At 42.9% G+C, this 18,940-nt stretch overlaps 1 protein-coding gene across 1 annotated transcript in view; it reads right to left on the minus strand.

Annotated features, from left to right (window-relative positions):
- Positions 1-12,487: 12,487 nt before the first annotated feature.
- LOC116876260 (cytochrome P450 3A12-like) overlaps positions 12,488-18,940 on the minus strand; it is a 51,629-nt gene continuing 45,176 nt past the window's right edge. Inside the window, exons 11-13 of the mRNA XM_032872312.1 lie at positions 18,458-18,728; positions 14,072-14,234; positions 12,488-12,896 (exon numbers count right to left, since the gene is read on the minus strand). Of these exons, the coding sequence (XP_032728203.1) occupies positions 12,801-12,896; positions 14,072-14,234; positions 18,458-18,728 (530 nt within the window). The 3' untranslated portion in view covers positions 12,488-12,800. The remainder of the gene's footprint in view (positions 12,897-14,071; positions 14,235-18,457; positions 18,729-18,940) is intronic.

The raw sequence follows: 18,940 nt of genomic DNA on the forward strand, positions 1-18,940 counted from the left end.
AACAGTCAACAAAACAAAGAGGCAACCCACGGAATGGGAGAAGATATCTGTAAATGACAGTACAGACAAAAGATTGATAACCAGGATCTATAAAGAACTCCTCAAACTCAACACACACAAAACAGATAATCATATCAAAAAAGGGCAGAAGATATGAACAAACACTTCTCCAATGAAGACATACAAATGGCTATCAGACACATGAAAAAATGTTCATCATCACTAGCCATCAGGGAGATTCAAATTAAAACCACATTGAGATACCACCTTACACCACTTAGAATGGCCAAAATTAGCAAGACAGGAAACAACATGTGTTGGAGGGGATGTGGAGAAAGGGGAACCCTCTTACACTGTTGGTGGGAATGCAAGTTGGTGCAGCCACTTTGGAGAACAGTGTGGAGATTCCTCAAGAAATTAAAAATAGAACTTCCCTATGACCCTGCAATTGCACTACTGGGTATTTACCCCAAAGATACAGATGTAGTGAAAAGAAGGGCCATCTGTACCCTAATGTTTATAGCAGCAATGGCCACGGTCGCCAAACTGTGGAAAGAACCAAGATGCCCTTCAACGGACGAATGGATAAGGAAGATGTGGTCCATATACACTATGGAGTATTATGCCTCCATCAGAAAGGATGAATACCCAACTTTTGTATCAACATGGACGGGACTGGAAGAGATTATGCTGAGTGAAATAAGTCAAGCAGAGAGAGTCAATTATCATGTGGTTTCACTTATTTGTGGAACATAACAAATAGCATGGAGGACATGGGGAGTTAGGAGAAGGGAGTTGGGGGAAATTGGAAGGAGAGGTGAACAATGAGAGACTATGGACTCTGAAAAACAATCTGAAGGGTTTGAAGAGGTGGGGGGTGGGAGTTTGGGGGAACCAGGTGGTGGGTAATAAAGAGGGCACAGATTGCATGGAGCACTGGGTGTGGTACAAAAACAATGAATACTGTTAAGTTGAAAATAAATTTAAAAAATGATAAAAAATAAATATAACTAAGACTCAGACATGATTCCGGATGAAGATAGAAGAATCTAATAGATAGCTATATACAGCCAAAGAAAAGAAACTATGCATCCTCCTCAACAGTGAAAGATTCATCTGCTTTCTCAATCTTCCTAGATATTGGTCAAAATTGAACCTCAACTACCATTCAGGGAAGACATAGGCTCAGATATCAGTGTAGATGGACAGGTTGTCAGAATGTCAGTGATGCCATGAACCCTGGCTGTCTAATAGTCCCATCCCTTTGTATCGTGAGCCCATATGGCGCCTCTTCTCAGAAGCTGGGCCTGATTTCTACTGGCCAAGAGAACTGCTTGTGGTAGAGAAGCCAGTGTTGTTCTGGAATGATTTGTGCATTACATTCAAATTTTACAGGTCACAATCTCAAGTGTACAAAAATGAAAGCAAGATTATGTGTCTGTTCCTAAGCTGTCAAGCTCCCATTCTTTCAGTAAGGCCAAACTAGATCTTGCCATTTCTGGATAACCAGGTGGTATTTAAGTGCTATTGGCTGGGCCTTGACGTTGGTGTGGCAGTGGTGAGGTAAGTGACAAGTCCATGGACATTCCTGCCATTGGAGGAGGTGGGCCCCTCTCCCACTGTCATCAAGATTGCTTTGGTTCTATACCTGCTGCATTCAGTCCACGGGCCAAGCACTAAATATTAAAAAGTCAAAATCCTTGCCTTATCAACTTGACACTCTAAAGAGAGGAGAGACACTAAACAAATAACCACACAACTATCAAGCTATAAATCAAAACCTGCCATAAAGTAATGGTATTTGGTTTATCTGTTGACTTTGCCCAGCCAGATACCTGACCCACACAGGCCCTTTAGAATGATTCACTGAATACGAACTCAGAAACAGTTCAACTGGTGGCTGAGAAAGGTCAAGAGTTATAGAGTAACCCCAAATGATGCAATGCCATTTCTTTTAGTAGGAGGAGAAAACATGAGTTCAAGTTTTAAATGAAACATAACTAAAAAGGTGAGAGTTCACTGGATGTGGACTATTGACCTTTTTCCTTATCAATTATGTGTAAATGGCTCTTTTTTCCACGTGAGGATGAGGAGCCACTGAGGACATAAATGTTTAGAAACTTCATTTCCCAGATTCTAATTGGAGCCTGCAGTGTCTGTCCAGCTGTGTAAACACAGGACAGAGAGCAAGACAACCACACCTCACTTTTCCCCACCTCTGTAGGATCTAAAGAAATTCTAGGATGAGAACCCACTTGTCCTCCTTTCCTAGTGGGCAGAATTTGTCTCTAAACAGATCCCTAAGTGGAGGGCCTTGTGGGTCAAGAAAACTTAAACTCCAAAAGCACCAAACAGTGCTCTCTTTACCAACACACTGTTTTAGAAAATTCAGTCAGATTCCAGGCAGGACTAGGACCAGAGAAGAGAGTGACACTTTCCATTTAAGGGCAAAATTGCCAAATTATCAGTAATTATACAAATAACACACTTGATTTGAACACATTGTTTTAAAAAATCAATATTAATGCAAAGAAATCAAGGAGGGAAATGGTAAGATTCCATCCTTTTGGTGTGTGGGTAACATCCCATTGTGTATATATACCACTTCTTCTTTATCCATTCATCTATTGATGGACATCTGAGCTTGCATGGAACTAGAGGGTGTTATGCTAGGCAAACTAAGTCCATCAGAGAAAGGGGATTGTCATACAATTTCATTCATATGTGGACTTTTAGAAACAAAGCAGAGGATCATAGGGGAAGGGAGGGAAAAATAAAATAAGACAAAATTAGGAGAGGAGACAAACGCTAAGAGACTCGTAACCATAGGAAACCAACTGAGGGTTGCTGGAGGGGAGGTGGGTCGGGGACGGGGTCACTGGGTGGTGAGTATTAAAGAAGGTACTTGATGTAATCAGCAATGGGTATTATATGCAATTCATAAATAACTGACCTATTTATCTGGAACTAAAAAGAATAAATAAATAAAAATAAGTCAATCAGAAAAAAAATAAATGAAGCATAACAGAGCAAAACTTTAAATAAAGACATGTTCAGTAGGTTAATTTTATGTGAGTAATTCACTCCAAAAAAAAGGTAGGGAAAAGGTAGGAAAACTAGAGAATAATTCAAGGAGTCCCATTATCTGACCATAGGAGCTTCTGAACAAAGAAAGGACAAAATGAAAGAAATAATTCAAGAAAATTTCCCAGGATTGAGGAGCAAGTCTCCAGAATGAAAGGCCAATCCACTGTGTTGTCCAATACACAGCCCCTGGACACATGTGGCATGTTACATTTAGACTTAGATTTATTAAAAATAGATAAAATCAGAAATACAGTTCCTTAGCCACACCAGCCACATTTCAAGGGACAGTAGCTTCATGTGGCCAGAGGCAACCATGTTGGACAACACAGACACAGAACATTTGCCTCATTGCAGAGAGGCCTCTTGGACACCTCTGCCTAGCATAATGGATGACAGCAGATCCATGAAGGCACACTGTAATCAACTTTCAGAACATCAGGGACAAAAAGAGGATCCCAAATGCTTGTAAAGAGAGTGAGGGGAGCAAGCGTAGGCCCCATACAAGGAATCAGAAACCAGAAGGGTACTTATCTTCTCAACAGTGATACTAGAGACAAGTCTCTATGTCTTCAACTTCACAGAGAAAATTCTAGCCCACCTGGAGGTCTATGCTCAAATCATCCATCAAGCAAGAGGGTAGAGCAGAGATATTTTCAGACAGACACATTCTTAAGAAAAATTTATTCCCCCACATCATTCTTCTGAAAGTTACAAGGGGATGGCCTCTGCCAAGATGAGGGAGAAAACTAAGAAAGAGATCAGGTGGGGCAAAGGTGTCACTACCTTTGTTATAACCACTATAGTACTGGTTCAACTTTCTAAAGCATTCACATCTATATACATTTATTCTTAAAGATAAATTTTTACAAGCCTCAGACAAGGTATCAGCTCCTCCCAATCCCCTCTGGAGACAAGTGATCCTTCTCTGTACTCTCAAACCACCGCAGATGACCTTCCACCATATTGAATCTAATGAGTCTAGCCATAGGTCTGGACTTTGCCCTGCCTACAGGGCACATTTGGACCTGATCCAGAGTGGTAACTAGGAAACGTTTGTGGATCTAAACAAAAACCAGAGCAAGTACCTTCCTGCTGACCTCTAGGCATTTTTGAGGTTCAGATAAACCTCAGATAGCAGGTGTTGGGAAGTGCCCAAGAGACAAACAATAGAGGTACTGGTGGAATCCACAGGCTGTTTCCAAGTGTGTCTCACAAACAGCCATGATAGTTTGCTGAAGTGAAGAACACTGAGTGCTCAGCACTGCATAGGCTCTAAGAGGACAGCTGTGGGGTCAGCATTAGCCACAAAGCCATCTCTGTCCTTTGGGGGCCAGTGGGCTCCAGCCCAGCATTGGGACTAATGAAATTGTCTGGAAGCAGCTCAGCATACTGAGTGAGGCCACAGGTCAGAGGCTCCAACTTTTCTACTCTCTCACCATAAGCAAGTCACTAACCTCTCTGTGCCTCAGTTTCTTCAGAGGGTTATTAGAAAGATTAAATGATAAATCTGTAAAATTAAAGCCTTTGACTTCAACAGTGAGCTCTTGCCAGCTCTCTGAGTCTTCCATTTCATCTTTGTTATTCAATCAGCGGTGATATGATTCCAACTGCAGAAATGGGAGACAGACTGCTCTTGAAAACACATAGATGTCCAAAGAAAATGTAACTGTTTGGTTTCTTGTCATGGACATCATCATCCCCATGAGACCCTTCTTGGTGTGACATTGTGAAGGAAGGATTTCTTTTTACCATCAAGAACTTCTTGGTCTCACTTAGGTAATGATCTTCTCTGAGTTCAGTCTTTCTGATTCTCTCCCCTACCCCCCATTTCCCTTTCCCTGCTCCTCCCAGAATGAGCTCAGGCTGTTTGGGGGTGTGACTTCTTCTGAACTGGGAAAGTGGGCCTCAGAACCTCTCTCTGCCTGGACTTTACAGGTGACACCTGGCCTCTGCTCTGGCTCTACAGAGGGTTCCTTGATGTTCTATGGCTGTGTCCATGGTTCTATGAGGACTGGGAGTTGCCCTTGCTGACCTGGGCCCTTCTCACTGATACCCAGGACCAGTCTCAATGCTCACCCCCCAACTTTGATGAGAGTGCACATTCACTGCTGTGTGTTCTCTAGCCCTCTGTGACAGGCATGTGCAGGCCCACTATTATCATCCCTGCATCATAGAGGGAAACTGACCCTTAGGTTGAAATAACTAGATCCCCCAGCTATTTTTGGAAGAGCTGGCTTTGGATCCAGGCAGAGAATGCCCCTCAACCAGCACAGCCTAGTGTGGCATTATTCTTCAGCTTCCCAATAGAACAACTGCTGGGACCCTACCTCTTTACCTATGCCTATGTGTATGCATACACATTCTCACACGCTCCCTTGTATCCAAACCCCTGTATACACATACTTGCCCCCATATACACACATCCTCTACACAGAAACACACACAACTTCTGTACACACATTCTCTCCTGTAAACACAAACACACATCTGAACAAACACTCCCATATACACAAAAAACATACACACACACACACACACACACACCTCAACATAGACACCTCTGGACACAAACACACCACCACCACTACCATCTATCTCCCTCTCCGCCCAACAGACCCAGCAGACAATCAATCCCTGGACGCCCTGCTGAGTTCTCTGCTGCAGCATCCAACACATCCCAGCTCCTCAGTCTCTGTATTAGTTACTACTCTGTAATCAATTACCATAGAACACAGTGGCATAAAACAATGATTTTATTATCTCAGAATCTGTGGGTGAGGAGTTTGGAAGTGACTCAGATGTGTGGTTCTGACCAGAGTCTCTCATGAGGCTGTGGCCAAGCTATTGGCTGGGGCTGCCATCCTCTGCAGGCTTGACTGAGCTGGAAGCTACATCACAGGTAGCTCACTTGCAGGCCTGTGAAGTCAGCACCAACTCTGGCAGGAGGTCTCAGGAGTGTACCATGTGGCCGCTTGACTGTCCTCACAACATAGCAGCAGACTTGCAACAGTCAGGTGACCAAGAGGGGCAAGGTGGAAGCATCTTTTTCTCCTAGGATTCGGCTGCAGTCACACACCAACATGCCCACAATATCCTCCTGGCTTCCTGGGCCAGCCCTGTTCATGGAGTAGAGACAACACACCAGAAGAGGAGACAGCAGTGCTTGTCAAAGCTGGCTACCCCTACTTACAACCACAATGTTGCCCTACTGGGAGGCATGCTAGGGCCACAAAGCCTTGGTGTCATGAAGGTCCAGCTTGTTGACAGGTGCTCAATAAAGTCCGTCCTCTACCTTCTTCCCTTTTATCCTGATCCATGGGACTCCAAGAACCACCCCTGCTTAGACAACAACATTCCTTTCTCTGAGCTCATCCACAAACCCCCTGTTGCCTCCATGATTCACAGGAACTGAAAGGTGATGGCTTCCTCTGGTTTCCCCCAGTAGTCACCTCTCTTCTGGGTCCTATACACCTGACTCCACTGAAGTGAAGGAGGGGTATTGCAATGATTTAATGTAGCATGACAGACCACTGAAAATAACTATATAATCTTTTCTTTTACCCATGAAATAAAGAACTGGACTCAGCTGGCCAGCCCTTGCTCAGAGTCTCATGTGCTTGCAGACAGACTGGGGCTGGTTCATCCTGAAGGCTCTCTTCACATGTCTGGGTTGGAGAGACTCAAACAGTTGGGCCTGGAATACCTGGAGCTCCAAGGGATTTCTGCTTTCTAGATATGTACAACAATGATTGATGATGATGATGATGATGATGATGATTGATTGAGATGGATATATATGACAGACAGATAAACAGGTAAATATAATTCAATGATAAAGATATAGAGACCAGTAAATAGATGATAGAATCCTATATACTTACATAGAGACTTACAGTACTACATTTACAAACAAGGATTTGCATCTTCAAACAAGATTCCATGGGAGGTGAACCATGAGAGACTATGGGCTCTGAAAAACAATCTGAGGGTTTTGAAGGGGCAGGGGGTGGGAGGTTAGGGGATCCAGGTGGTGGGTATTGTAGAGGGCATGGATTGCATGAAGCACTGGGCATGGTGCAAAAATAATGAATACTGTAACGCTGAAAAAATAAAAAATTAAAAAAAAAAGATTCCGTGGAAAAGACAATTCTTGGACTACAGAGTGAATATGGAAGTTCACACATCCTACAAGTCCTTCCAGTCCCATGAACAGTTACCTACTCTGCAGAAGCCAGTCTGTCACAGGAGAGGAAACAAACCCCTGAATGAGCTAATTTTGACTCAACATTTTTCTGGTCCTGCCTGTCTTTGACCCTCAAATATTTAAGCAGCTCTCATCTGAGCTCTTCATGTATCCTGTAACCGTACAACCTGGAGATGACCAGACACACTAGGCAGAACTCTGGTACCAGAAAATAAATTCTAAGAGAGTCCTGGAGAGATGCCATCAGAACACGGAGATATTACTGCAGTGCATCCCGGGCCCCAAGACTGCTGGCTCCTAGTTGTGATGACTGTTAACCTTAAAACTAAAACCTGCCAGTTGTTCTAATAGCACAGAGGGAGTTAGTCAGGAAGAAATGAGAATTGCAATCCAGAACAAACAAGCTGCAGCAACCACAGGCAAGTCTGAAGAACAAAAGGGAGGTGTACTTTTTCAGGAGGAAAGGGGAAGCAGGGAAGACTGTTATAAACTGGAGTCCATTGGAGTAACCCAGGAGTTCGAAGTATGCTGGCTTCTCATTGCCAGAGCTCTTGTGGGGCCGAAGGGGTAGGGATTGTGGTAACAAGGAGAGCCCTTCTTCCTCCAGCTAGGATAGGAAGGTAGAGCAAGGTCAGGTCCCGTTGAGGTCAAGTCTATCACTTCTTGTTGGGTCTGAGTGCTAGGGTATGAGGGTGCCCCTGCTGAAACCCCACTCCATCTCAGTGAGGTTCATGTATTGATTATCATCTGACAAAGTCATTTCTAGAAGGAGGATGTTTATATTGTTCTTTGGAAAATTCCTGGACAACACCAGCTGAGACATTAATATCTTCATAGTTAAACCCTTGTGAAAGATGTCTGCAATTACTTTCTCAAATTGCAGATTGAAGCTGGACTTGACAGGGATGGAGCCCAAATGTCCAAATTAATGTGGTCTCTAGAGGACTGAGGATAATACAGCTATGAGAGTAATAGCCAATATTGATTATGAGCTCGCTGCATGCTCCGTGGTCTGTGTCCCAAAGACCTCATACACATCATCTGGTTTCATCATCATGTCAGATAGGCACTGGCATTCTGCCCCTATTTTACACAATCTGAGGTACTAAGTACCAAGGCAGGAAGGTGTTAACTAATTAACTCCAGGTTCCCTGTAAAAGTGTCTATAGAGGAGGAGGGTACCAGATTCCTGTCGCTAGGCAACATACTCATCCCCAGTTGCTGGCAGTATTCACTCTTTATTTTTTTCAGTATAACAGTATTCATTGTTTTTGTACCACACCCAGTGCTCCATGCAGTCCGTGCCCTCTCTAATACCCACCATCTGGTTCCCCCAACCTCCCACCCCCCCACCTCTTCAAACCCTTCAGATTGTTTTTCAGAGTCCATAGTCAGATAATATCAAAAAATGGGCAGAAGATATGAACAGACACTTTTCCAATGAAGACATACAAATGGCTATCAGACACATGAAAAAATGTTCATCATCACTAGCCATCAGGGAGATTCAAATTAAAACCACATTGAGATACCACCTTACACCACTTAGAATGGCCAAAATTAGCAAGACAGGAAACAATATGTGTTGGAGGGGATGTGGAGAAAGGGGAACTCTCTTACACTGTTGGTGGGAATGCAAGTTGGTGCAGCCTCTTTGGAGAACAGTGTGGAGATTCCTCAAGAAATTAAAAATAGAGCTTCCCTATGACCCTGCAATTGCACTACTGGGTATTTACCCCAAAGATACAGATGTACTGAAAAGAAGGGCCATCTGTACTCCAATGTTTATAGCAGCAATGGCCACAGTTGCCAAACTGTGGAAAGAACCAAGATGCCCTTCAGCGGACGAATGGATAAGGAAGATGTGGTCCATATACACTATGGAATATTATGCCTCCATCAGAAAGGATGAATACCCAACTTTTGTATCAACATGGAGGGACTGGAAGAGATTATGCTGAGTGAAATAAGTCAAGCAGAGAGAGTAAAGTATCATATGGTTTCACTTATTTGTGGAGCATAACAAATAGCATGGAGGACATGGGGAGTTAGGAGAAGGCAGTATTCACTCTTATGAGCTCAAACTGCCCCTTTCTCTGGAGAATTGCCCTTGGCCAAACTGAATCCACTTCACCAAGGAGTTTGTGCCTCCTGGGGGCAGGAGGGCAGTCTATGACCCACTGATGGGTTACAAAATACCGGTGACTGCCTCACAGTGATATCGACTCTGTAATAAAATTTGAATTCAGAGTTCTCCATGCCCTGCCCTACCTAGCTCCCCTCAATCCTTTCTCCTGAGAGCACTGCCTTAGTAGACCATTTGCTCTAGAACCCCCACCTCAGGCTCTACTTTTAGGGACCTGACCTGAGATAATGACAAAGCCCAGGCTAACTTGTGTACAGTGGCATTCAGCTAAGGGGCACACGGGTGCTGAAATGTGGCCCAAACCTTGTGCGCCCAGCTATGCAAAGGGGGTACCTTTTCTTCATTTACCCAAGGCCTCTGATTGGTCTAGACTCAGCCCTGGAAGGAGCTGGGATTCAAACCCCAGGAGCTCCAGCCTCAGAGTTCCCCATCTCTCAATCACTGTGTGTATTAAATAATACAAGTCAGACAACAACAAAGGATGGAGAGAGCTGTGTAGTCTCAAGCTGTTTTTGTGACCCTCTCCTCCTGAAAACAATCACAGCCTTCCAGAAGAGTCTCTTCCAAAAACTATGTTCCTGATACATCTCAGAGTAAATGCTGATCCAGTATTTCATAATCCCCTGTAATCTATCAAAGTCAGGAATTGGAAGCTGACAAATTTTGCAAATAACAGTCAGATCCTTCAATTTCCCTAACAGCCCCATAATGCCCTTCATAGCAGAAGGACACTGCTCACACACTGAAGTTACATATCACCCATCTTTAGTCTCTTTTGTTCAGTCTGGAACACTTCCTTACTTTGTCTCTGGTTTTTGTGGGAAAAAAAAATCCAGCAAGCAAGTTGAACATCTAATCGGCTTTATTAAGCAATTCATGCACTGGCACCATCCCACCTGCCAACTCGACCAATGCTACTAGGAGGTGTACAAATGCAGGGTTTTCTAGGGAGGAGAGTGGGGCAGGAAGAGAACAGAGGGAAAAGGAAGCATTGCTTCAGACAGGACACCTTCATTCTGGGGAATGGACTTGCAGGGTTTCTATCCCACAGATGACTCACTAGTGCACATCAGGAAATTTCAGACAGACTCTTGAAAGGTCCCCTTCCTGGGATAGGTTGATCCACAATTGTTTGTTGTGAGGTGGGGTTGGGGGCCAGTGACTCCAATCCTGGTTTGTGCTTTCTTTTGTATCACTTTTTTATTGCTTTCAGGGCCATGACATTGTAGAAGATTACATACCAATTACAAATTAGGGGTAGATATTCCTTTATTCAGGTCTGTCTGACAATTTGGGGGATTTCTTTTCAGGTTTGCCTCCTTGGCAAGAATATCCCAGAGGGGACGCTGGGTTCCTCTCACAGCAACCTCTCCGGTGATGCTCCATCCCTTCCTCCTGTTCCTGATGATGCTCACTGGTCTGCCAGGTCTCTGCTCTGTGAGCTACTCTTTCTTCAGGAACTCATGGATGTCTGAGCTGTAGTACTTTGAAACTGTGTGAGTGTCCTCATCGATTGTAATCTGTTCCTGTATTTCTCTCCACCTGTGTGTACTTGAGTGTCCAGTTTTATTCAATGGGCTATAATCTCTTCCTATCATTAGTTATCATGATGCCCAAATCATGCCTGAGGGGTGGATGAGACCCTGCACGTTAGCTCTGTGTCCTGTGGACATGTCCCCATCATTGTGGAGCACAAGATGCTCCTGGATCATCATGTTCTCTCCCAGTCTGGAATCAGTCATTTCTCTGAAAAGCCCTAGTTCCCTTCAGTGGAAAATGACATTTGTGAGCCAAGATCTGGGCTTTACCTTACCACGTGACTGTTTCTAAGAACTGTCCATGGAGAGAGGTAGGGGATATGTGTTCTGGCACACACACACACACACACACACACACACACACACATTTCTATCTCTCTACCAATCTATCATCTATCCATAGGAAGGCACAACATTACATTGACACACTCACTTCCCGTCTCTGAATACAAAGGCTTCATTAGGCTTTCTCCCTTTCCAAATCCATGACTCCCTTCTCCAACAGTGAGAAACTCCTGACACCATTTAGTGGTAATAGATTTACTTATTTGATCAATCCCCCATTATGTAACTAACCCTCACTCCATCCCTTAAAATTCATGTATCACCCCCACCATGATACTTGGGTTCTCCATACTGTACTTGGGCTCCAAGGTCTCCTTCAGACCAACCCTTTGTGTGGGCACCCCTCTCATCTAGCTTGGGCTCCCACAGACATGCCAGCCTGTTTTTCCATGTGTACACCCTCCTCACCCCACTCAGTCTCTAACTTGGAGTCACTATGACTCTTCTCTGCCCCTGACCCCAGCATGGGGCTGCCACCTGGATGTGCCCCACCGATGGCATTGGAACTGAATTATCCGGAAAGGAAAGGCAAAGGAAGAGGCCAGGAGAGGAGATAGAAGGGGCTGGAGGGGAGGGGGGAAATAGGAAGAATTATATGCAGCTTCTCATACCAACTGAAATCGACAAATGCTTTTAGCCTTCCTGCCAAGTCAACCAGCCAATCAACCACGTCTGATTCAATGTTCATTTTGTCAGGACAGTTGGGAGCTGAGGCTAGAACACAAAGAGAAAGCATGTCCTCTGCCTACCAGAACATCAGAGCAGATGAGATGAAAACTAATCATATAATACTAAGTGCCTCAATCGAGAGTTAGAAAAAACATGTGCTCCAAAACCTATAGAATTAAATTGTGAATATACTTTCTGACCAATGGGCAAAGTCACAGTGGATTTACTCTCACTTATCTTAATATACCACATTGGAGATATGAATGAGCTCTACCCACCCAGTGACGATAATGGTCAAAACATTCAGTCACTGGCTCTCACTCATTGTTCTACAGATCCCATTTTAATGTGCACAAATCTATCAGTTCAGAGTTTTGAAAGTGATGTTGATTGACTTGCTCAGTGTGATATTTAATGTAGCATGTTCAAAATAAGACATGATAGAAATATTACTATCATAGTCATGACAATAAGTCTTATTTTCATTAAAGTAGGTTGATAAAATTGTTGAGAAAGTTTTATTCTTGATCAGGGGAACAGATGGTACTAACTGGGGGTAGTCTGTGTGAACCAGACAGGCTGAGTCTATATCTCTGGCACTTATTGATCACCTCCTTCACTCTCCACAATACAGAATGCTCCACACAGACACCAAAAAGGCTAAATGAAGGTATGGAAGCCCTAGTCATTTGTCACGGGCAGTAGATGCAGGCCACCTTCATTTCTGGGTTTTACTCACAAAGGAAATTGAGGTCTCTGATGATCTGGGATACGGCTTCTTGAAGAACAAAGGGGAGGCCCAATGGGAAAGTCAGGCTCCACTCACACTGCCATCTCTTGGCTCAACCTTGAGAACAATGGGTTTTTCTGGTTGAATTAACCCTTGAATGCTTAATTTCATGGGGATCTGCAACAGTTAAACAAGCATTGAGAACCAACAAATGAAATCCTGCCAACAACAGAAGCAAAGAAGGCAAGATACATGAAGGACAATGATGCATTACAAACATATAAATACGATTATTAGATTCACCTATCTCTGATTCTTTAAAAGTACTCTGTAAGCTGTCAAGATTGGAGCATGAAAGCATTCATCCATCACTCATTCAACAGATGATCTATTGTTACTCTGTACAGGCTGCAGACACATTCATGTTGGCTGGTGTTTTTCTTTTATTCTAATTTTAAGGAAAGAGGATGAGTCTTTAACATTTAAAACAGATTCATGGCCATTGTGGCAACAATATTGAAAAGTGCCAGAGTTAATTTTTTATATGTTGACTCCTGAGCGTTTATTCCACATTTTGTTGTATGGACATCCACACTGCTAAACACGCTGTCACCTCTCTCATGGAAACATCCATTCTTGATGACAGATTGGGATGGGAAGGAAGCACAGCCTGACAGGAGCCAAGCTTGCAGAAGGTGGAGCCACATACCCAGGATGGCCTGGTCCCTGGGAGTCCTTCACATCAGGCAGACATGCTTCACACCAGATTCTCAACCTTGCTTGCCTTTGAGAATCACGAGGGTACCTTTAAAGCCACACTCTGGGTGAATTAGATTAGAGTTTCTGAGATGACCTGGGCATCAGGATTTTTCACAAATCCACTGATTCCTATGTACAATGAGGATTCGAGAACTTCAGTCACTAGAGTGTCTATAAGTTGTGTCTATAAGTCTGTAAGTTGTGGTGGAGAAGAGCATTGTTCAAAAGTCACATCATGGTTATCACTGCAAGCCATGACTGTGCACAACTTGGTTCCCTCCTTTCAGTGGACTTAAAAGAAATTTAATATACTGCTCAAGGTCATCATTCTGTGTATAATGATATCACATGAACTGTACTGACCATGTGACCCTTATGGTTGGGTGGTCATAAACCACAAATATGGCACTCAGGAACTGAAGGGCCCTTGAACATCACAGATGGCTTCAAATAGATTGTCTGGCTGATAGAACAAATTACTAGGCATGAATGAGTACACACACACACACACACACACACACCTCTATTCCATATCCCTTAGTTTAAAAAAAATACAATAAAACATTCTTTTTACAGAAAGTGCTCTCTCTGACCTGTGTTTCTTTACAAGGTTTGAAGGAGAAGTTCTGCAGGACTCTGACAAGGGCTAGTTTCATGTTCATGATCGCAAATCTCATCCCAATGCAGTTTCGGGGTCCAGTTCCAAAAGGCAGATATGTATAAGGATTTATGCTGTCCTTGTTCTTCTTACTGAACCTGGTTCCACAATACAAGTTGGAAACAAGTTAGGAAACATAAAAACCACAAGAGCTATATATTTGGGGTTCTCAACCAGGGGTACATAGGAAATTTGATGGGCTGGTTACAGAAGTCCTGCTATGCTACTCTGCTATGACAATTATAAGCTACAGGTTGTTGCACACCCCTTCCTCTATGGGGGCATTCAGTCTTGTTGAAGAGATGGGAGGAATGCTTTTGAAAAGATTTATCTTAAACACTAGAATTATATTCAGGGTAGTGAGATGTTCACCAGCTGAAAGGCAAGCAAGAAATGAACCTGATTGAAGGAAATGTAGGATCTTGCCTCCACTTACTGATGTTGGTCATATATCCATGGAAAAAGGAATGAGGACAAATGCCTCCCATGGTTTACATTGTTGTTTTTTCCCTTTACCTCCTTACCTTCCTGCTAGGACCACCCCAACCAATTTTCAGATGATTTACCTAGGCATGTGATATGACTCCACTATAATCATATTCACAATTATGAATAATCACTCTAATTACTGAGTTTTGGTCTATCTGTCCCACAAAGCTATAAACTCCTTAAAGGTTAGATCTACAATTTATACAAAATTTATTCCTCCATATTTATATCAATGAAAAGTGATAATGGCATTGTGGTGAGGTACTATTTAAAACTCACTATATTATAGAGAAGATACTAGAATATTAACCGATGATATGCTTTAATGTAATACGGAAAACAGATAAGGAATTATAACAGTGCATGGATGGGGAAGCTGACATGGGTTAGTGTTTGTTGGGCAGGTGATGGGCACATATAGATTCATGTAAAGTATCTCATAGACTTGTATCTATACAATATACTTGTGCATTTATCAAAATTCTCCACAATAGGGGCACCTGGGTGGGTCAGTTGGTTAAGCGTCTGCCTTCAGCTCAGGTCATAATCCCAGGGTCCTGGGATCAAGCCCCATGTTGGGCTCCCTGCTCAGTGGGGAGCCTGCTTCTCCCTCTCCCTCTGCCTCTTCCCCCACTTCTGCTCTTTCTCCCTCTCTCTCACGCAAATAAATAAAATCTTTTTTTAAAGATTTTATTTATTTATTGGACAGAGAAAGAGGCACAGTGAGAGAGGGGACACAAGCAGGGGGAGCGAGAGAGGGAGAAGCAGTCTTCTCACTGAGCAGGGGGCCCAACGTGAGGCTCGATCCCAGGACCCTAAGATCATGACCCGAGCCGAAGGCACCCACTTAACGACTGAGCCACCCAGGGGCCCATCAAATAAATAAAATCTTTAATAAAATTATCCATAATAGGCATTTTTAATACATGGATTGCATACTGCCTGGCACAGTCCCTGACACACACAGATAAGCACTTCCTCTCGTGACTGAATGAATCACAGACAAGTACCAGGAATGTTCCCTGGTTTCCATTAGAGAAGCTACAGGAGAGGGAACTGCTGAGCTTCTGGGAACCATCAGGTCTCCTGGTAGAGAAAACAGATGACTTGGTCATTTTGAGATCTTTCAGCAAGTATGTATAGATGCATTGCTAGCACTAGGGATGTCATGCAACAGGACAAGGGCTCTGCCATCAAGGAGCTTAGAGGCATGGGCTAAACATCTAAATCCCTAAAACGTTCATCCAAATTTTGCTCACCAGTACAAAAAACAGGAAAACACAGACTGTAGCAGAATTCAAGCTGCACCCAAAGCCAGATTCTGCTCTGAGTCATCAGAAGAGAAAGCTCAAGACCCCTCCAAGGAGGATGTCTCAGACAGCTAGAGAGCAGATGAGCTTGCTCTGGATGAACCCCAGATGCTGAGAGAGGTGGAAGCTGGCACAGGATCACAGCCATTGGCACAGGCCTGTGTGCCTATGTCCTCCTGAGGCTATTCCTCCTGTCAGGGACATGAACTCTCAGCTCCACAGCTGCTGCTCTCCCACTACAGCTAGCAGAAATGGTGGCCCAGGGTTGCAAAGATGGAATGTGAGAATGTGAGGAGTAAATTCAGACAGCTAGAGGAAGCAGAAAAACTTAAAGGAAAAAAAGCCACATTGTCTTAAAAAGGAAAATGGTAATGTATATTATGGTATATGCATAATCACAAACACAAATATGGTATGTTGTTTATAGCTTACTGTTACATTAAGTAAGTAGTTAAAAAGATATAATGTGATTGTATACAGGGACCATATCTTTTATTTTAATTTATTTATTTATTTATTTATTTTCAGTGTAACAGAATTCATTATTTATACACCACACCCAGTGCTCCATGCAATACGTGCCCTCCCTAATACCCACCACCTAGCTCCCCCAACCACCCACCACCCGCCCCTTCAAAACCCTCAGATTGTTTTTCAGAGTCCATAGTCTCTCATGGTTCACCTCCCCTTCCAATTTCCCCCAACTCCCTTCTCCTCTCCATCTCCCCTTGTCCTCCATGTTGTTTGTTATGCTCCACAAATAAGTGAAACCATATGATACTTTACTCTCTCTGCTTGACTTATTTCACTCAGCATAATCTCTTCCAGTCCCATCCATGTTGCTATAAAAGTTGGGTATTCATCCTTTCTGATGGAGGCATAATACTCCATAGTGTATATGGACCACATCTTCCTTATCCATTCGTCCGCTGAAGGGCATCTTGGTTCTTTCCACAGTTTGGCAACTATGGCCATTGCTGCTATAAACATTGGAGTACAGATGGCCCTTCTTTTCAGTACATCTGTATCTTTGAGGCAAATACCCAGTAGTGCAATTGCAGGGTCATAGGGAAGCTCTATTTTTAATTTCTTAAGAAATCTCCACACTGTTCTCCAAAGTGGCTGCACCAACTTGCATTCCCACCAACAGTGTAAGAGGGTTCACCTTTTTCCACATCATCTCTAACACACGTTGTTTCTTGTCTTGCTAATTTTGGCCATTCTAACTGGTGTAAGGTGGTATCTCAATGTGGTTTTAATTTGAATCTCCCTGATGGTTAGTGATGATGAACATTTTTTCATGTGTCTGATAGCCATTTGTATGTCTTCATTGGAGAAGTGTCTCTTCATATCTTCTGCCCATTTTTTTGATTATCTGTTTTGTGTGAGCTGAGTTTGAGAAGTTCTTTATAGATCCTGGATATCAGCCTTCTGTCTGTACTGTCATTTGCAAATATCTTCTCCCATTCTGTGGGTTGCCTCTTTGTTTTGTTGACTGTTTCCTTTGCTGTGCAGAAGCTTTTGATCTTGATGAAGTCCCAAAAGTTCATTTTCGCTTTTGTTTCCTTTGCCTTTGGAGACATATCTTGAAAGAAGTTGCTGTGGCTGATGTCAAAGAGGTTGTTGCCTATGTTCTCCTCTAGGATTCTAATGGATTCCTGTCTCACATTGAGGTCTTTCATCCATTTCGAATTTATCTTTGTGTACAGTGTAAGAGAATGGTCGAGTTTCATTCCTCTACATATAGCTAGAGACCATATCTTCATAAAGAAGATTTTATGAAGATATGGTCCCTATATACAATGGAATATTATGCCTCCATCAGAAAAAATGAATACCCAAGTTTTGTATCAACATGGACAGGACTGGTGGAGATTATGCTGAGTGAAATAAGTCAAGCAGAGAAAGTCAATTATATGGTTTCGCTTACTTGTGGAGCACAAGGAATAGGATGGAGAACATTAGGAAAAGGAAAGGAAAAGTGAATTGGGAAAATCTGAGGGGGAGATGAACCATGGGAGACTGTGGACTCTGAGAAACAAACTGAGAGTTTTGGAGGGGACATGGGTGGGGGGTTAGGTGAGCCTGGTGGTGGGTATTAGGGAGGACACATATTGCATGAAGCACTGATGTGGTGCATAAACAGTGAATCTTGGAACACTAAAAAAAATCTAAATTTTAAAAAAGTATACACACACACACACACATATATATATATAAATGTGTGTATATATAATGCCATACTATCTTTTATTAATCTATATGCATAGAAAAATATCCACAAGGACATATATCATATGATTAATAATGATGTATGTGACTGGTAATGACATTAATCTTCTTTTTTCCCAACTAGGCTTTGCAAAATTTTGACAATGATCATCTTATAATAAAAAAACTTCTAAAAACAAAAAGATGTACAAATAAATAATTGTCAACCACATGCTTGTCATCTATATGAAGGAAATATCAGAATATCCTCCAAAATGAGGGTGGGTTCCCCATTCCAGGGTTTCCTGTACCTTTCAGGACGGAACTCCTCAGGCTCTGGCCAGAGATCCTGGTCTCGGTGAATAGTAAAGACTGGCACCATCACCACTGTCCCTTTGGGAATAAACACACCACTGATTTCCACATCTTTCTTACAAATCCTCTCAAGTCTACCACCGATTGTGTATAATCTGAGAGTTTCATTCAACACCATGTCCAGATACTCCATCTGTACAAGGGCATCATAAGTGGGTGGTGCCTGGAAGGAAAGAAACAGATTTTGATACATTGAGATTTGGAATCAACATTCAACTCACTCTATACATTATTACTGAAGTGTTAGGAACACCTTAGAATCATGTATTTTGGTAAAGGGCATTTATGGACGTTTTCATATCTACCATGTCCTTTCACCTGCTCAGTGGCCCACTGACATGTGTGCAATAGTAATGACAAGGGGAGACGGCTGGGACAATCCCCTAAACAGGGTCTGAAATCCTTCCTAGGTAGTGATT

Source organism: Lontra canadensis, unplaced genomic scaffold (assembly GCF_010015895.1).
Source record: "Lontra canadensis isolate GAN:19392208 unplaced genomic scaffold, GSC_riverotter_1.0 scaffold45, whole genome shotgun sequence".
NCBI classification, from domain to species: domain Eukaryota; kingdom Metazoa; phylum Chordata; class Mammalia; order Carnivora; family Mustelidae; genus Lontra; species Lontra canadensis.